The sequence below is a fragment of the Amaranthus tricolor genome, chromosome 11 (genome assembly GCF_026212465.1).
Source record: "Amaranthus tricolor cultivar Red isolate AtriRed21 chromosome 11, ASM2621246v1, whole genome shotgun sequence".
NCBI classification, from domain to species: domain Eukaryota; kingdom Viridiplantae; phylum Streptophyta; class Magnoliopsida; order Caryophyllales; family Amaranthaceae; genus Amaranthus; species Amaranthus tricolor.
The window spans coordinates 26,428,693-26,448,271 of record NC_080057.1 but is presented as its reverse complement, the minus strand read 5'-3'; the positions used below and the strand labels follow the sequence as shown (position 1 = coordinate 26,448,271).

At 32.4% G+C, this 19,579-nt stretch overlaps 4 protein-coding genes across 5 annotated transcripts; all 4 read left to right on the top strand.

Moving 5' to 3' along the window:
- The first annotated feature begins 74 nt into the window (after positions 1 to 74).
- On the top strand, positions 75 to 3,950 carry LOC130826720 (uncharacterized). Its single transcript, XM_057692284.1, has 3 exons — positions 75 to 836; positions 1,782 to 2,019; positions 3,309 to 3,950. Exons 1-2 carry the CDS (start codon positions 75 to 77, stop codon positions 1,818 to 1,820), a joined length of 801 nt encoding a protein of 266 aa, XP_057548267.1. The 3' UTR covers positions 1,821 to 2,019; positions 3,309 to 3,950.
- Positions 3,951 to 4,649: 699 nt separating this feature from the next.
- Positions 4,650 to 5,711, top strand: LOC130826719 (uncharacterized). Its single transcript, XM_057692283.1, has 2 exons — positions 4,650 to 5,201; positions 5,316 to 5,711. The coding sequence occupies exons 1-2, from the start codon at positions 4,650 to 4,652 to the stop codon at positions 5,709 to 5,711; spliced, it is 948 nt and encodes a 315-aa protein (XP_057548266.1).
- Positions 5,712 to 6,694: 983 nt separating this feature from the next.
- LOC130827800 (mitochondrial import inner membrane translocase subunit TIM10-like) lies at positions 6,695 to 12,699 on the top strand. 2 transcript variants are annotated; one of them, XM_057693653.1, is made up of 8 exons: positions 6,697 to 6,822; positions 7,168 to 7,531; positions 7,615 to 7,662; positions 7,744 to 7,788; positions 7,964 to 8,016; positions 8,331 to 8,369; positions 8,476 to 8,545; positions 12,197 to 12,699. In XM_057693653.1, exons 3-8 carry the CDS (start codon positions 7,621 to 7,623, stop codon positions 12,245 to 12,247), a joined length of 300 nt encoding a protein of 99 aa, XP_057549636.1. In that variant the 5' UTR covers positions 6,697 to 6,822; positions 7,168 to 7,531; positions 7,615 to 7,620; the 3' UTR covers positions 12,248 to 12,699. The 2 variants fall into 2 exon arrangements, with proteins under 2 accessions (XP_057549635.1, XP_057549636.1); XM_057693652.1 differs by lacking the exon at positions 7,168 to 7,531 and having other exon boundaries at positions 6,695 to 6,822; positions 12,197 to 12,695.
- A 676-nt stretch (positions 12,700 to 13,375) lies between these two features.
- On the top strand, positions 13,376 to 16,954 carry LOC130827799 (uncharacterized). The gene has a single exon (XM_057693650.1). It carries the CDS (start codon positions 13,825 to 13,827, stop codon positions 15,397 to 15,399), a length of 1,575 nt encoding a protein of 524 aa, XP_057549633.1. The 5' UTR covers positions 13,376 to 13,824; the 3' UTR covers positions 15,400 to 16,954.
- The last annotated feature ends 2,625 nt before the right edge of the window (positions 16,955 to 19,579 follow it).

The window sequence follows — 19,579 nt, the reverse complement described above, 5'->3', positions numbered from 1 at the left end:
ATTCTCTTTATAATTCTCTATTTTTTGCTTTCTTTTTTACAATTAAATTTTTACTCTAATTTTTTATAATAATTATGGATAATAATCATCCTTATTACGGAAATAACCCACAAAATCCAAACAACTCTCAAAATTCATATTTTCGTCCATATCAATATATCCCACAACATACAAACAACCCACAAAATCCAAACATTATTCAAAATTCCAACTCTAATCCTCAATTTGATCCAAATTTTGAAAATACTCTTAAATTTCAAATCATGATGAGGCAATATATAGCACAAAATCAAAATAACATTCAAAGTTTCAACTTTATTCATCATCAAACCACTTTAAATTTGGGAAATAATCAACCAATACTTTTCCAATCACAAAACCAAGATCAATCTCCTTCTACCCCAAGAGCACATAGGAGTAGAAACAGATCAAGGTTTGATGAAATGTTTCCTACTCAACAGCTAGCTGACGATGAGGTTGAGAATGAAGTAACAAAGGGAAAGGAAGAGGAAAAGAAAAAGGAAAAGGTGAACAGAGATATATGGTCTTGTGAAGAAGATTTGTGTGTTATTTCCACTGTACTTAATTGCGGAGGTGATATAGTAGTTGGAACTGATATAACGAAAGCAACATTATGGAAGAAGATAATACAAATTTACAATGATGAGGTAAGAAAAAGGCCAAATATAATCCAAAAAAGAACTGAAAAATCTATAAGAGGTCGATGGGGTCTAATTAATGGTGATGATTGGGAGAGGTGGAAAGAATGCGAGATAGTGGTACGAATGTTGACGACGTGGAACAGACAACATTACTCCTCTTCGAACAAACACATGGTAAGAAATTCATTTTTCAACATTGTGTGGCTGATTTGACTGAATATTGTACAAGATGGATGTAACAGGCTCAAATTTCTTAATCTTAATCTTCCGATTAATTATTCCGAAATTTCTTTTCGAATTCCTAATCCTTTGGTTATCAAATTCAAATCACTTTTAATTCCTAAACCTTATTCCGATTTTTGTAATTTCTTCCAAATATTAAACTTAAAAATATATATATATTCTTAAATTTCTTTATAAGCACTAAAATATTATTTTATTATTTTATACTACGAAAAGTAAAATTTTAATATTATATTTACGGTTTTATTAAAACGTTACGTTTCAATTTCGTTTCCTTAAACTAACTTTACTACTTATCATTTTAACTTTACAACTTTGATTTAATACCTAAAAATTAACTATATTTTTTTTATTAACTTTAAGTATAGTTTTAACTAAAATTTTCTAAGTAAACTATCATATTTTCATAATCAAACCTTAATCATACTTTCCCATTAATCTAAAACTTTTCACTATAAACTAGAACAAAAATTTGATGAATCAAAATCCTTTCTACATCAATCCATAATGTTCATCACTTACACAAGCTATCACCATTTCCTTACACAAGTTAACCTTCTTCTACACTCCAAATTCTTACACATCCACTTACACACTCCAACTCTTACACATCCACTTACACACTCCAACTCTTACACATCCACTTACACACTCCAACTCTTACACATTCACTTACACACTCTAAATCATTTACACAAGTTAACCTTCTTTTTCATACAATCTTATGAACTAAAAAGTTGCCCAAAACCCATTATAAATACCCCTCCTTAGCCATGAGATCACTTGCACCCCATCATTAAATCTTTCTACCATTCTTTCTTATATCTTCACTTCATTAACATCTTACTAACTTTATACCCTTTTTATTTGTTGAAGAATCAAATGAAGATGGAGCTTGATCTTATCACTTCTTAAGCCAATAATCATCAACTTTTGAAAAGTCAAGTATTATCTTTTGGAGCTTGGATATCATTTTCTTTTGGGTAATTGAAGATCTACTTCTTTGAAGCTTGGAGCCTTGAAGACTTTCTCTTTTGGAGCTTATTTCTTTAAAGTTCTTATTTTTCTATTATTATTCTCTTACTTGGTTTAGCACCACCTTCGGAGGAAAATGGTACACATTTTCTTAACTCTCTCGTTATGTGATATTTATTTATGGTTACTCGATAATATAAAAGCATGATCAATATGATTTTATTTTAGTCATTTAAACTTTACATGGTAATATTAAAGTTATATCCAGTTTAGTGATATTTTCGTCAAAACAATAATACTTTTGGGACACTCGAAAAAAAAAAAAGTCATATATATGGAAATTTTTGATTAATATGATAATATAGATATATATGAATTTTACTAGTTAAATAAACTTATGTGTTTAAAATGATTTCATATCATCTTGGTGTTTTGATAAATTTTTTTTGTTGGACTCAAGTAATTATAAAGAATTATTAATCGGTTTATTGGTAAAATAGTCAAACAAATTTGTTAAAATGCTTAGCATTGTTTTTCTTGAAAACTCATTTCATATAGATTTTGGACCCTTAATAATTTGTCGGATTATGTTATTTTTATAGTGATGATAGATCCGTTTTACTATTTTACTGGTTATTTGATAAAATATGTTATTAAGTACTTAGAAATATTACCCTTGACTGTTATGATTATTTATGACACAATAATGACTTAGTTTAGCCTCAGGAATCTTAGTATAGCTATGAAATTTTGTTATTTAATTAATATTAATTTATTAGATACTAGTAATTTGTTTCTATTAAAAGGGTAGAATTGTCAAAAATTTGACTAGGGGAAGTTTGACTTATAAGAATGTAAACTATTTCGGTTTAGAGTCTTGTTTGATATTGCATGATATTGATTGTATGACTCTGATAGTAAGGTAACGTCGAACCATGGACCGGCATATAAAATCCCGGCGTCCGTGTTAGCCGGCACGTAAAATGCGGTGTCAGACAGGGGGTCCGAGAAAAACCCATCCTGTGAAGTCTCGAGCATAACAGTATTGAGAGGAGTGACGACTCCCACCACAGTTAGGGTTTAGGACTACGGTCCTCACCTAACCAGACCCTTACATATATCAGTTGTCATTATTGTTGTGATCTTGTGATGTGCTATGATGGTAAAGCTATGAGGCTTAATTGAACTTGATTAAATAAGCATTAAGGCTACCAAGTATTTAGTAGCAGTAATGAACTTCTGCAAGTATTGAGAATGTAACTTAATGGCTTAGTAAAAGTCAATAATGAGTAATAACCTTCTATATTGTGCTTGATGATTATTCTGTAAGCATGATTTAACTATCGCATCATAAGCTTGTTGAGAAAATTGTACTCGGCTTTATCGCTGACCGATTTAATCGGCTGTCATCCATATTATGGATGACAGTATTTTGCAGGAAAATTTAGCTCAGGTTTCGATCCAGGCCGCAACTTTAATTATTCTATCGAGGACTTAGCTTCAATGATTTTACTTGATGACTATATTGTACTTATGTTTTTTTTATCGTATTTAAGTAAACCTTATTTTATATTTTCTCAGTTGTAAGATATATATATTTTTTTTTTACTTATGTTTTGAACAATTTTAGTTTAAATGGTTTTTAGCAGTTCGGCGTTTTACACTTCCGCATTATTTATCTTAAGTATAATTATTAATGTTAATTATGTATCGAGAGTGTCGTTCCTGCTACAATGGAGACCAGGCGAATACTCGACCGATCTTACTATTGATAGCTCTAAAAGATCAAGTGATGAAGTTGGATTACCAAGGTCTGATGGAGTGAAGAAGGTGAAGGCACAAAGAAAAATGAAGGGGATTTCCACTTCCTCGGATACGAATGTGATAAATGTCGCTATGAGTAGGATTGATAGTGGAAGAGACTTGGTTCATGAGAAATTAAACAATGCTATGCAATTTCAAAAGACACAACATGAGCAAAAGTTAAGGTTTCAAACGTGAAAGTTACTTACGAAAAAAGAGATGAAAAATATCACTCTTACTGACGAGGAAATCGCATATCTAGAGGAGCTCAGGGAGGACTTTGTACTTAAGCGTTTTTAATTTTTTTTTAGTAATCGTTTATTTATAATATGTTTTTAGTACTTTGTGTTTTAGTTTGTAATATGTTATTTATTGCAATCTTTTCTCATGATTTGGCATATTGAACTCTTATTTTCTACACACTGAAATTTTCTCTGCAACCCAATCATATCTTATGCGATGAATCTTATCTCTGCAACACAATCTTATCTCTGCAACCCAATCTTATCTTCAGCAATGAATCTTATCTCTGCAACACAATCTTATCTTCTGAATTGGAAAATTGCAATCTTATCTTATACACATTAAAATCTTCTCAAAAGACATCTATAAAATGAATCTTAATAACAACATATAATGTACATTCAATGAAAAATTAAAATGAATCTCAATAACAATTCTTCAAATTCTTCAAGTTCTTATAGTTCCTCTGGTGATCATGATTTTTTTAATAATGTGTTACTTAATATAATGTTTATAAACCAGAGTATTAAGGAACAAGAAGATTTTATAATCCAATTCGCTATCCAAAAGCATATTGAATCAACATCCAGTGGGAAACCTGCTCAAAAAAAGAAGAGGAAGTTCATTGATCGTAAACGTGAGGATGCCGAGGAAAGGCTTATGAACGACTACTTTGTTGAGCATCCACTGTATCCAGAATTTATGTTCTGACGTAGATTCCGTATGAGTCGATCTTTGTTTCTTCGAATGGTTGAAGGTGTTACAACTACAGATCCATACTTTCAACAACGACCAAATGCGCTTGGGGAACTAGGCGCGTCTCCTATACAAAAATATACTGTCGCATTGAGGATGCTTGCATATGAAACATGTGCTGATGTAGTTGATGTGTACATAAAGATTTGGGAAAGCACTGCAAGAAGTTGTCTTCTCCATTTTGTCCAAGCAATTAGACAAGCCTACACAGAAGTATACTTGAGAAGGCAAAATATCACTGATTTGCAACGACTACTTCATGATGGTCACGGTAGGGGATTTCCAGACATGTTAGGCAGTATAGATTGCATGCACTGGGAATGGAAGAATTGCCCAAAAGGATGGAAAGGGTTGTATCAAGGAAGAAATAAGCATGTATCAATCATTTTAGAAGCTGTGGCCTCTGATGACTTGTGGATTTGGCATACTTTTTTTGGAACGCCTGGGACTTGCAATGACATAATTGTCTTGAGAAAGTCTCTTGTTTTTGATGATATTTATCAAGGTAGAGCTCATGAGGTAACTTATAATGTAAATGGGAACACATACAATAAGGGTTACTACCTCACGGATGGCATATATCCAAAATGGGCTGCTTTTATCCCTACAATTCGACTCCCACTAAACTAAAAGGATGCGTTGTTTACAAGACGTCAAGAGTTAGCATGGAAAGATGTTGAACGTGCATTTGCAGTTTTACAAGCACGATTTGCAATCATACAAAGAGCATCTCTTATTTGGGATCAGGATTTAATATGGGAAATAATGTTGGCATGTATCATTCTTCACAATATGATTGTTGAAGATGAACGTCATACATACAGAAATTATAAGGACACAATTGAATTCGAACAAGATAATATTCAATATGTTGCTGAACCATCTTCCCAACCACGCAATACAACTTACCAAGTTCGAGCAGGCAAATATAATAATTTGACGTTGGAGCAATATATGCATAGAAGAGAACAAGTTCGGGATAGACAAGTTCATAATGCATTGCAAAGAGACCTGGTAGAGCATATATAGGAACATTGTCAAGGATGGTATGATGATGCTTGAAAAAAATTATGTGTAGTGCAAATGTACGAGTTTAATTAGTTGTTCAGTTTAATTATGTGTATTATTTTTCATTCAACGTACGAGTTTTCATTTAATGTACGAGTTTAATTAGTTGTTCAAATTTACGTTTTTCAATTAATATTTCAGGAAATGAATACTTTAAAAATTTTGATAAAAACTTAATTGTTAACTAACGAAGTTAATTAATAATGAAAATAGTAATTTAAAAAAAATTATCATTCATTAACGAAATTAAATTATTTATTTATTAATTTAGTTAATCATTAATTAAAATTATTTAATCATAAGTTATTTAATTTTAATTACGTGTAATTAATTATTAATTAAAAATATTTTAAGTTCATCTTTAAATAAAAAATAAATAATGATATATGAATAGGAGTGAGAAAGTAAAAGTGGGTCATGTGAAATAGTGTTTGGAGAGGTAAATGAGAAGCTGACCACTGCAGAAAAGTTATTAGAATTTGTGGAGATAGATTAGAAAAGTTAGTGAAAATAATGTGGCAAAATATAAAAAGAAGAGAGATTTTATGGAGTATATGGGGAGCCCTCCCATTGCCGATGCTCTAAGATTTCATTATATATTTCTCATTTTGAAAAGAATAAAATAGGTTTGTTGATGGAACCACCAAGTGTTGAGCATTCAATCATGGCTTTATTGTTCCTATACAAAAATGTTTATATTTATGTAATAAATTTTTGACATAATTAATCTTGTTCATACTTATTTATATTTTAATAAATATTTATGATCTCCACATATTTTTAATAGTTGTGATTCTCATATTTTATCCGATAACTTTAATTATTATTTTTTAATATTTATAATATACACTATTCGACCAACAAATTTAATACTTAAGAAAATAATATATTTATCATTAATACTTAGAAAATATATTTACCATTTAAAAGATTAGGAGTATTGTTTAAGAAAAGCATAAACCCCAAAATACCGTCTCTAAACCCCTTTTTCCATCCCCAACGACATCAGCCACCATTCTCGTCCTGACCTACGCTATCTCTTCCCAGTCCGTTGTCTCATTCCTCCAGTTAGGTTTGTTCACATATTCAAATCCTATTATTCTTATATATTCCTGAATTTGATTTGCTTGTTTATTGATTCCCTATTCAGTTGTAATGCATTGATATTTATTTTCAAACTTGTTTTAGGCAAATAGGTTGGATTTTTTGTTCAGTTCTTGTTACAATTCATTTGAGAAGTACATTTCAATTTCAATTTTTTTTTAAAAAATTTGTTTTAGGTTGTTGATCTGTGAATTGTGATTGCGAAGTAGAATTTGAAGTTTGATTTTGTGCTATCTTTTCTTACAAGTTCTGTTGCCAAATTCTTGTTACAATTCTTTCATTTCGATTACAATTCATTTGAGTAGCATTACAGCAGGTTTACTGTTACCCAAGCATGGCATCTCGCAACTCAAAATTGCTTCTTGTTGCTTGTCCAAGCACATTGACGCCCAAATCATGCTAAAAAAAAAAATACTTATTGCTTATTGCTGTTTGCTCGAGCAGCTCGTCTGAGCATGCTGTTTCCTCACACAAATTATGTAACAAGCTAACCTCCATGAAGATTATGTGGAATGTAAGAGCAAGATGGACAACAATAAACCTGCTGTAGTGCTATTAATGAAGAAAATATGGAGGCTTTAGAAGAAATTATACCGCCTTCATTTTTTTAAGAAGTAGGATGACTTTCGTTCCCCTAGGGTTGTGTCTAAACTTTTTGTGTCCCTAAGCCTTCATTGGTGAGTCGTAATTTGAATCGCCTTTTCACTGTAGTCTATAGATATTAGATATGTTTTATTTATCCAATATAATGGCTTTACAGAACAAAATGGCCAACAACAATGCCCCTTCAACCTCCGAGATGCAAGAGGTATGCTGCTATATGCCCATAGCTTTTTTTTAACCAATTTTGTAACTAGTTAACCTCAATGAGAATTATATGGAATTCCAGATCAAAGTCGATGAAAGCTGTGAACGAGCCTTGGATAAAGAAAAGGTACGCAATCTTTATGACCAGTTTTTGTTTTTTTATCTTAAGTACAAGAATTTACTTTTGTTCATTTTGTGTGTGGGATTGTGGGTTTTTTGTTTTGTTTTTTTGTTTTTTTCATTCTTTGTTGTTGATAAAAAATTAAAAGAATTTATTAATTTCACTGTGTATTATTGTGCAGCTTATTGGTATGGCAACAAGTGAAATGGAATATAGAGTAGAATTGTTCAACAGGTTTGTGATTCTTGACGTGAATATTGTTAGAAAGTTTATTTGTTACCTTTTTTTGATCATTACCGATGAATTGTCATACCATTTTTATGAAGAAGCTTATAAGATCACATCTTGGTATTGATAAAGTGGTTTACTAGTTCCCATTAATATGAAGACAGACAGGTCATGTGGTACTTGTTTTTGTTGACAATCATTATTGGTGCCAAGTCCTTGCCATTGTTATTGTTCATGAGTTGTAAATATTGCATTTCCTTGTTTTGCCAAATTATCCACCCATATGCTTCTGGTTTGACATAATCCTGCTTATGATTCAGGCTTACCCATAGCTGCTTCAGTAAATGTATTGATAAAAGGTACATATACAGCATGACCAATGCTTTCTTGTCAGGAATTCTTTAGTAGTATTAAATACAGAGTTTCCGAAGGACATGATAAATGAAATTTGTACTTTTTCCCCAGATATAAGGAAGGCGAACTCCATATTGGTGAAAACAGTTGCATTGATCGTTGTGTTTCAAAGTATTGGCAGGTAATTACTTGAGAAGTGAAAATACATTAATGTGATCATTTTAGTTTAGACCGTTCTACATGCCAATTGCATCAATAGTTTCAACATTTATTTTATTGTATTTTTTGGTTATTAATTGTTCATTTGAATTTGATATGATCTGCCTTTGTTGATACTTACAAAATGTTGAATTATGGTATCAAATACAAAATGTTGTTGTGGTAACAGTCAAAAGAACGATTCACGGGTAATGTGGATGGTTTGCAGTTGTGTAGCCTAGCATAGTGGTCGAAATTAGTTTCAAAATCTTTTATAATGTAGTTGTGATCTGATACCGTGATACAACTTACTTATGAATGCATTGAGCGTCATCTTTGATATATTTTATGTAGATGATCATTGGAATTAATTTATTGGTTGTAGATTAGTGTTATATATTATTATTAGTCTCAATTAGATCTGAATAATCTTTGTTTGCGACGTTTCGGTTTTTGTGAGTTCATTTGTCTTGGTTCATGTAGTGATCCCATAACTTTGGGACTAAGGCTTTAGCATTGTTTATAAATTTATGCTTGGAAAAGTTGGAAAGTGAATTGCATCTCCAATGCATTTTTTTGATATAATAATTTCATTATACATATGGAAGATATAAGGTTAGCTAGCATGTGCACATTTCTTTTTGTTCCATCGAATATCATGTATGAGTGATATGTCGGAATCTGACTTGTAGAAGAATTGTATGATACTTTGCTTGCACCCTGTCTGAGCTGGTGCAGCAAAGGGTATTTCTGTAAAAGGTTGTGTAGAGGGTTAGTAATTGATATAGATCAGCTATTGTTTCTAGTAAGTCTCGTGGTGCAGAATGCTTACTCGTCATCAAGGATATTTGTCTTTGAGTTTTTGATCCTTTTTCTGAGAAAACCGTCTGGAGTGGTAGCTAAGAATGGTACAATTAAAAGAGAATGGTACAAAGTGGAAGAACTTCTTAATTCTGGTCCTATCTAAATTAGCAAACTTAGAGATAGTCCTTTTTCAATGTGGCTGTAGGAAAGGAGTATAGCATAACAAGTACTTTCAGCCCAAAGTATATAGCTCTAAAATGATTCAGTTACAATTCCCTACTAGCTTACTTGACACATTAGATATCTTCAATATGGGCATTAAGCCATTAATTATTGTGTTTTAGTATAACTAAAAGATACCTCATACTAAGGCAACATATATATATATATATATAGGAAGAAGTTCCAGTGAAAACCATCCTTATTTGAGAACCGTAAGAACCAATCTGCTCGACAAAAAAGTGTTACTTTTTTACAAAAAAGTAAAAAGGTGTTACTTTTAGGCAAAAAAGTGTTACTTTTTTATGAAAAAAAAGATGATACTTTTAAGCAAATAAGTGTTACTTTAAAAAAAAAATTCTGATAAAAACTCACGAAAAGGTGTTACTTTTTACATAAAAAGGTGTTACTTTTCGGAAAAAACGTGTTACTTTGTATTTATATTTTTTTTCTGAAAGTAACACTTTTTTGCTAAAAAATACTAGATTTTTTAAAAAACAAAAGTAACATTTTTTTGTGCAAAAGTAACACTTTTTTCTGTGAAAAGTAACACATTTTTATCGGAGAAATTGATTCTCATTTAAGCTTGGTTCTCACTAGAACTTAACTATATATATATAGAGAGAGAAAGAGAGTAGGAACCTGCACAAGGCACGGTTCACGCAAAGAAGCTTACACAGGAGCCACTCACACATATCCTTGCCATGGCTAGTATTAGCAGTAGAATTTTGTTGAAATACAGATTGCTCTACTCATGTGTATATAAAGGATTATACAGAGAAGATGTTTTTTTAACTAAATCTCTTGCTTACATTTGGTAAAATTCTTCACGCACACAACAAGCAGTAGAATGCTTAGAAGGTATTCATGTTATTATTGCTGCTTGATTCAATTGTTCACTGTACCTCAGATCCCAGAAGCTCAGTCCCCCTTCCCCGTCATTTCCAAGAGATAAAAGACAAAGGAAAAAGGTCAAAATAAGAATATGCACAAATCTAGTTTTCTGGGTGAGCGAGGATTCAGGAATATATAATTGTTCAATTTCAGTGATTTTACTGCAACAGCACTTGAAACTGGGTGCCCAGAATTGTAAATCCATGAGAAAAGGAACCTTAGTAAATCTTGTTCGGGTGTTTATGGTGAACTTTTTCTATGCCAAGAAATTCTTATACCCATGTCCAAGTTTTCTACTTAGACATTCCATCAAGTGTACAAGTACAGCTTAGCTGTTATATGAAAAAAAAAATTATATTCTGAACCATAACTGAAGTGTTCAAGTGTCATACCTATGTCCTAGTGTCAAGGGTCCAACATAGGTACTTGTTTTAAAGTGAAGAGTCTGGGTAACAAAGCTATTAGTGATCTCAAAGTTGAATGGTATGTAGTAAATTAGACACTAGCCTATTCTATTGCGTAACTTTCTCCATGTGAAGTTTGTCAAGAAAATTAGCTCTCATCAGCTTATGAATTTTGGCCTCCACCTTCCCCTAGGTAATGATTACCTCTCGCCAGATTTTATCAGTGTAGATGTTAGAAATGACTTTGTGTCTTGATGAGCTTCTGATGTCTAACTGTATGTGAAGGACTTAGAATGTTTTCATAAAGTTAGGTTTATTGGAATTGTGCTTTATCTTATGAATCTACTATTATAGGATAAAGAAGGGAACAACCATTTTATAATAAGACAATGAACTGACAAACCGGAGTAAAACTTTGCCTTTAGATATTTCTATTGGATGTTCAAAGCTCCACAAATCAAATGATTGCATTGTACTAGCAGAATACGACCTGAATATTTTTAGTTTTACCTCCATCGTTTAGTTTTCTTCCATCAATTAGTTTCGGTTTTGACCTACAATATGTCTATATAGAATTCATGTGCGGATGTGCCTCTTGGAGGTAACTTGACTCTTAAATAAAGAATCCAAAAGCCTAATGGTGAATGGGTGTTCAAATTGAGATCATTGGCTTTTTGTTCATCAGAAGAATGTAATGGAATGGATTTGAGGCCATTTCAAGGTTATGGGATGTCCCACATCGGTTGTATGGGCAACTAATGTGGGGTTTTATAGAGTAAATAGGCTCTCTCAACTACTAGGCTAGTCTTTTGGGTGAGTTCTCTTGTTTATTCTATAATAAATAACTTTATTTTTGGTAGGGTTCAAAAGGGAAGGAGCATATATGCAAAAAAGCATGTGAAGAACTGTGAATTGTTTTGGAATCCTTTGCTTTCCCAATTGATAGGTGCAAGTCTATTGGCCTTAATGAAACTTGTGCAAGAACATTAGGAGATATAATGGTATTCTTAAAATATTGGCTTCCTGATCTGATAGAAAAGCCTCCTTTACCAATGGACAATGGTATGGAGTTTTATTGAAAAAAACATATGTTCGCAAACTAGATTCTACACACTTCTATATCTCCTTACTCTTATATTTGTCGTGTTTTATATGAATAACCCTTGTATTGACGTGGGAAACCACCGTGCAGTGGATTAAGGACAGTTGTATACTAAAGTTTACTCTTATGTTCCTTTCATCTTTAATTTTCGTGCATGGTGAAGTTTTATAATCTAAAGTTATATACTCTTTCCTATGTTTATATGTTTCAGGTGAATAGTATAGTTGGTAATCTGCTTGCATCCGGTCGGCGCAACGTGTAAGTTCTGGCTACTTCTAGCTACAGTTACTGCTCAAATTTTGATGGCTCAATCTGGAAATTAGATGAATACACTGAATACTTGGGAGTTGGGAGATTAGAACTTGAAATTTTTGGATGTGTTCTGAATTCCCTTCATTACCATCTCATCCTGCCACCATTGGAGAACAATATAATATTAATAACGACAAATTTGCTTACATTATTTATTCCCATCACAAGTTTTGTAGATGGAAAAGATCATGATTATGATTTTTTTGATTTTTGTAGTTGCACAATTCAATTGTATCAATGTTGACTCTAGTCATATTTTACTTGATTTGGTACAACTTTATAGACCTACTCAAGTAGGAAATCTTGATTTGTATTCATAGACTTGGACAAATGGAAATTGTTTTACTAATTCATTTCTACTTCAATCATTTCTTTTATTCCCAATTGTTCCCAAGTTACTATTCTTTTCCTTTTAACCCAAGTTACTATTCACCATAACATATGTTGGTCTTTTCCTAAAACATATCCTGATAACTTTTACAAGGCATTGTTCTAAATCAAATAAGTTATTACTTTAGTTAGCTTGACCAAACAATAAATTAAAAGGCAAAATTCAACCAATAAACTATTATTAAGTTAATTACTATACCAAAACTTGATTTTTTCAATGTAGGTAATAAATCAGCCGATTAAATATTGTGTTTTAAAATTAATTAGAACAGTCTAGAATACTCGTCTCCACCTCTACCTCTATCCCAGGTTCTCAGCTACACAAAAAATTCATACTTATAGGCCATCTTATCGTGTCAATCTCAAATATGATAATCATCTATGGCATATTCAATTATTCTCCTACTATAACAATTGATGAGCCGTGTCGTGTCTATTAATATTATTCTTCAAAACTAGTAGCACCATGCTAACTATTACGCCGATATTTCACTTTTTTCACTCATCATGCGAGAATAAATAAGATTATTTTTATTCAAAATTTTTGATTATAAATAAATTTTTTTTATATACAACATCAAATAAAACAATAAAAATGAGAAATAAAAACTTTTTTTAAAAAAATCGAGAGAGTAGTATATAAAGTCTTTGTTTTGAATGGTGTGAATTTCTCACTATTTCTTACTAGTATTCCTTTTCATTTCTTCTTGTCTCACTTTGTTGGAATACTAACCCAAAACTTTCCCCTTCCTTCCCATTTCTCTCTCCCATTCTTCTTCCTCAGAGTTTCTCCATCACTGTAAAGCACTAAAAAAGCTTCAAATTCCATGTCAATCCAAATTCGTTAAGTAAATTTTAGTTCGTTCATCATGATTTCCAGATTTTTCAGGCATTTTCCGGTTTATCGAATCTTCTCCAATCCTTCATCTCGCCGTTCTCTTATAGGCGCTAATCACACCTCCGCCAGATTCTGCTCTAAATAAAGTCTTCGTTAATCCTTTTTTTTTTCCTTTCAATTTCACTGAAAAAAGCTACAAAACTTACATTATTCTGATTTCTGACAATTATAACTTTATTCTTTCTGGAATTGTAAAGTAGTTTTCAATTTATTTGTGAATTTTTTTTATTTTTTTTGAAATGAAGAAGTTTCCTCACACAGCAGAAACAGTATTAATGGAGTCACCTACGAAGCCAGGTTCTCTACGAAACTTCTTGGTGAAGGTTTTGGTATTTTGTGTGTTCATTATCTGTTTTCGATTCGCATACATTGTTACCATTCGAGGTGAATCCTGCGATGTTGGAGATTTCTGCTTTTTCTCTTTGCCGGAACCGTTTAAACTCGGCGGAACCGTCGGTTCAGCTACTGACGACGTCGTTTCCGTTGATCGGGAAAGCTCACCCTATACCAACGAAAAATGGATAAAATCTGTTCAATCTTACTCTTCGATTTTCCAAGATCTAATTACCGAAGGTTTTCTCTCTCCAAAATCGAAATCTCTTTGCGTTGATACGCAATTGGGTCAGGAGGTGTTTGCTTTGAGAGAACTCGGAGTTTCTGGTGCCATTGGTGTGTCGAAAAAAGCGTCGAAGCCTCTGGTTGTCTCACTCAAGAATTCTGGTCGCCGTCAGCCTTTTGATGATAATACCTTTGATTTCATTTTCTACGGCAGTGATGGAAGAATAGACAAATTGAACAAATATTCGGAAGTTTCTGAAGAAATTGGAAGGACTTTGAAGCCCGAAGGGTATGTAGTAGTCCATACAAGAACAAATGACACTTATAGTTTACATTCCTTTATTGCTTTATTCAATTGTTGCACATTTATTAAATCTCGTGAAATTCAAGGTTTTGTTGATGGTGAAAATGGTGGTGAAAGTGTTGCATTACGAGAGATTGTGATGAAGAAAGAAGATTTTACTTACAATCATGGTTCTTTATACTGGAGTAACGAGTGTTCTATTGTTCCGGGGTATAAGCAAGAGATTGTTTGGAAAGCCGAGGAATTGATTAAGAAGGAACCACTGAAACCTTGGATTACGTTGAAAAAGAATATACAGAATATTAAGTATTTGCCATCAATGGTGGATATTAGTTTTAAGAGTAGGTATATATATGTAGATGTAGGAGCTAGGAGTTACAGTTCAAGTATTGGGAGCTGGTTTAAGAAGCAGTATCCGAAACAGAATAAGACATTTGAGGTTTATGCGATTGAGGCGGACACATCTTTTCATCAGGAGTATGAGGCTAAAAAGAAACAAGTGAAATTGCTGCCTTATGCTGCTTGGGTGAAGAATGAGACATTGTTTTTCGAGATTAATCATGATCCTGGGGATGATCCGGAGGAGAAAGGGAGTAAAGGGAGAGGAATGGGAAGGATTAAGCCAATCCAATCACATGATGGAGTTTCCAGTGGTGTTGATAAGATTGTAGGGTTTGATTTTGCTGAATGGTTGAGGGCAACTGTGACTGAAACAGACTTTGTTGTGATGAAAATGGATGTTGAAGGGACAGAATTTGATCTCATCCCAAGGCTGTTTGAGACTGGGGCTATTTGTCTGATCGATGAGATCTTCCTCGAGTGTCACTATAATCGATGGCAGCGATGTTGCCCTGGAGAACGAAGTTCTAAGTACGAAAAGACATACAATCAATGCTTGAATCTGTTTACTTCCCTCCGGGAGCGTGGCGTTCTTGTTCATCAATGGTGGTGAATATTTGGTAAAATCACAAGAACCATACTTGAATGTTCATGTTGCTTTCTTTATGTATTGTCAAATGCTTTGTTTACCGGCAATTCGGTTCATGTCAAACCTAGTCCCATACAGTTGATTATCGATAAAGTTTGTTTGGAAAGGTTTATTTGATAGTAAAGAATTATATCTTCCCAGTTACAACATATTCTTTGATTGGTCTCCTATACATTGTTGTTTATCTTTTACTAAAATGTATTTATTTATGTATGATGAAATTATATATACTGCTGGTCTCGTTGATGGATTTTGCACCAAATGTTCATACTTAATTTGTTCGGAAGCAACTTTTTGTTATTATAAGCATTGAGATGAGGGGATGATCTACGGCAGCAGTATGTTATGGATTCCTGTATTTCTGTACTTCTTTTCTTCATCACTAGTAATTTGTCTCTTGGGATGACAAGCAGCCAATATGGGGTAATTGTTGATTCTTTCTAGTCTTCCTACACAGTAATGATCGGTACAGCGGCTTGAACCATGTTTTGTGACCTAAGTTTCCCATTCCCTTTTCCAGATAACCACAGAAAATGAAAGTTGGTAAAAGAAAAAAAAAGTAATTGATGTTTGATGCTTTGCTGAAATTGATTCCCAACACTTTCAATTTGTTTAGTGGAGATCTCTTTTCACTGTTTGTTTCATTGCTATTCATACCAACTCCTTTTAACTTCGGTGATGTTATATTTTTTCTCATTAGTCATTTTCTAAAGCACAGCCCTTGGGATTCAGATGTATTGTTCTTGTATTTATTCATTCCATTGTTTTTTCTGTGTCTTCGAGTTGTTCCCCTGACTGAGGTGGATCGAAAATGACTGTTAACTGCTGTGGGACGAAAGATCCATTGGGGGTAATGTAATGTTGTTGTACTATTAGATGCAAGAGTTGGTTGCGTGACTGTGACATAGAATTTAGAATGTTGGTTCTTTTTTAAAGACTACATTGCTATGCTTTTCAAGCCTTCCCTATACTGATATTTTCCTTCTTGATTGCTCATGTTTTCCTGTAGAATTGCGACTACCCGATAGTCGATATTGATGGCAGATTTTTGATAACCAATTACATTGAAGAGTAAGGAGTGGTTTTTCATTCAGTCTTGGACCTAAATAGCTGGCAGTGAAAGGAAAAGGTTGAAATACAATAGAGGTGGTGGGGGTTGGAAAATTGGTTGTGTATGAAACTTTTATGAAAAGGATTGTCTTTCGGTTGTGTGGTCCTTGCATTTATTATTACCTTGTTTTCATTTAGATGTGGTGAGTTTTAGCTTAAATAGTTGAATTAAATTCTAATATTTTGTCTAACTTAGCTGATTATGTGAAGTTATAGATGATGTTTGTTGATAAGAATCGACGTGAGATAAGCTTGTTTATCACTCTACATTCCATTTGTTGATAATGATATTGGAATGATGAAATGTTGTAAGATAGCTAATTATGCTTGTGACTTGTGACTTTGTGAGTTTGGGACATGTGATATTTCTGATGTGATTAGTTGATGGATTAGGCTTTTGTATTGTTCCTTTGTCTTCTATTGGGAATTTTTGATGTGATTAGTTGGTGGATTAGGCACATCATCATTCTACTCAGTGTTGCCTTATTGTGGTTATTGGTACATAATGGTGATATAAATTTTCGTGAATTATACCATGTTATTCCATGTAATGAAAAGTTGATCGTAAAAAAATGTTTTCATTTACAATTTTTCATTACCACCTAATATCACATATTCAAATAATAATGTATTGGAATGAATTTTGTAAAGAAAATTAGATGATTAAAATAAAATAAACATGACAATTAAACTTATTCAGAAGTTTTTTCAATAAATTTACACTGAATTTCCATTATTATTTCTATTATTTAATAGTGATTACATCAAACGTAAGTAAGTAAGTGTAACTTTAGAATGTTGTGGTAGTATACTTTTTGTTTACTAATTGATTGGTGATCATGTGAACTAATTATTTGGAGGATGGCCATCTAGATGGCCCATAACAATGACAGCTTCTTACTCTTCTCAGTCTTCGGTCTTCACAAATAAAATTATCAACGATCTTTCTTTTTTTTTTTTTTTTGTTTTTGTTGCAAGACAAATCTTGTTTTTTTTTAATTTTATTATTAATAAGAATTCAGAAAAGAATAGAAGAAGACTACACAGTAGACATGTCACACTGCCTACACAGAAGAATCTTCATTCATCTTCATCACTCATCAATCTTGTTGTAGACAGATAAGATTAGGCATTACAAAATGTGAGTTCCATTGGTAGACCGTAGAACTTTTATTCTTACATTTATTTTTATATCACACAGGTTTATTGTGAGACGTTTTTTATATATAGATTGAATAATTCTACTAATACAATTATTAACATATGAATTTTTTATTTTGAGAACGTTTCATCGAGAGACAGTCTCTCACAAGAATAGCTCATCAAAATAACACAATTTAGATCCAATATATGTTTTTCAATTAGCATAATTAACTACAACTCAGTTATCACTTGACCACTTTTTCAATAAAATGACACAATTTAGGTCCAATATCATTTCTGTTGCGTCATTACCAATCTAATCTTCATGGACCTCAATGAATATGGCCCAACACAAACACTTTTAATTGGTTGCTCACAGTCACGACCCCGAATGATCCTGAATTTACTTTTTTTTCTACAATAAATTAAATTATAAATTACATATATTTAGTTTGAGTTATGCTAATTGAAAAACATGTTTCACAAATTCTTATATGAGACGGTCTCACTGTGAGACATGCCTTATACTTGGGTTAATGACCCAATAATAGACACTTTTAACATAATGAATCTTCTATATGGACTCTTTCACGATGAGATGGTCCGTTACAAGAAAGACTGGGTTTATTAAGGCCTTCATTTCAGCTAGTCTCTTGAGAGACCGTCTCTTTGAGAAATGTATTTCAAGCCTTACCCATTAAGGATTAATGTCTACTTACATTATCCTTAATACTTACTTACCGTATTCTTAATGCCTATTTTCAATATCGTAAATGTCTACTTACATCATTCTTAATGCCTACTTATAATATTTTAAAAAATATATAATGGGTCAACCCAAATTAGAGATGGTTTCTCAAAAAGACCGTCTCTTACAAGATTTTGTGCCTTTCTTCTCACCAAATTTTTGTGAATTGTTTTTTGCCAATTCTTGGATGAGACGATCTCACCGTGAGAGGTGTCTCATACTTTGGTTAAATAGCCCAATAATAAAAACTTTTAGCATAATGGACTTTTAATATGGACCCGTCTCACGGTGAGACGATCTCATACAAAAGGGGCTGATTGTTTTTTTTTAATAATAGATTTAATTTTGTTGAAACAATCTATTTCTATTAAATAAACATAACAATTATAGAAATTTCTTTGCAAAATATAAAAATCTCTAACATGTTAGATAAATACATTAACTTTTAAGAACATTTTCAAAGTGTTCAACTATGACTGGGTTCCAAAAAAAAAAACCCAACCCTTCCTCTGTACTATCACCAATAGCCCTCTCTCCATCTCTCAACAACCACCTAAACCTTCCCCCACCACCAAATGGTGAAACCATCACGCCTTTCCTCGAGTCCCTCTTCCTCCACCTCCCACAAAACCTCAATCCCCATATGTTTATATCAAATTATATTAAAAAGATTAGGAAAATTGTTAAAAATAATTCCTACTTTTTACGTTTTCATGTGAACAACCCATACTTTTGATTATTTATGAATAATCCAAATTTTTTACCTTATTTGCTCACAATACCCCCTTCGAAAATGTGACCAGCTACAGCAGGTGATAGAGTCGTTTCTAACCTGTTCTCTCCGTTCTTATTGTTGCCATCTTCATCCTTCTTCTTACTCCATTTCTCCATTGTTAAACCCAAATTTAGGAGAGAGAAAATTCAGTTCATCCTTTTGCTTTGTTTTTTTTCTCTTTTTTCTTTTTTGCAAAAATGAATTCATTCGAAAAATGATGAACCAAAATTTGAAAATAATGATGAAGAACAACAGCATACCCAAGGCTAAAAGAACAACACCATTTCTTAATTATGATGAAGAACAACATAAATTCGAAAAATTTGGGGATTACATTCGAAAATTAAGCAGAAATTTGCAAATACTAA

Coding starts and splice junctions, on each gene's coding strand:
- LOC130826720 (XM_057692284.1), top strand. CDS start 75: ATGGATAATAATCATCCTTATTACGGAAATAACCCACAAAATCCAAAC. Junction 837..1,781: donor CCTCTTCGAACAAACACATG/GTAAGAAATTCA, acceptor TATTTGTTGAAG/AATCAAATGAAGATGGAGCT.
- LOC130826719 (XM_057692283.1), top strand. CDS start 4,650: ATGAGTCGATCTTTGTTTCTTCGAATGGTTGAAGGTGTTACAACTACA. Junction 5,202..5,315: donor ATCAAGGTAGAGCTCATGAG/GTAACTTATAAT, acceptor CTAAACTAAAAG/GATGCGTTGTTTACAAGACG.
- LOC130827800 (XM_057693653.1), top strand. CDS start 7,621: ATGGCCAACAACAATGCCCCTTCAACCTCCGAGATGCAAGAG. Junction 7,789..7,963: donor GAGCCTTGGATAAAGAAAAG/GTACGCAATCTT, acceptor ATTATTGTGCAG/CTTATTGGTATGGCAACAAG. Junction 8,370..8,475: donor AGTAAATGTATTGATAAAAG/GTACATATACAG, acceptor CTTTTTCCCCAG/ATATAAGGAAGGCGAACTCC.
- LOC130827799 (XM_057693650.1), top strand. CDS start 13,825: ATGAAGAAGTTTCCTCACACAGCAGAAACAGTATTAATGGAGTCACCT.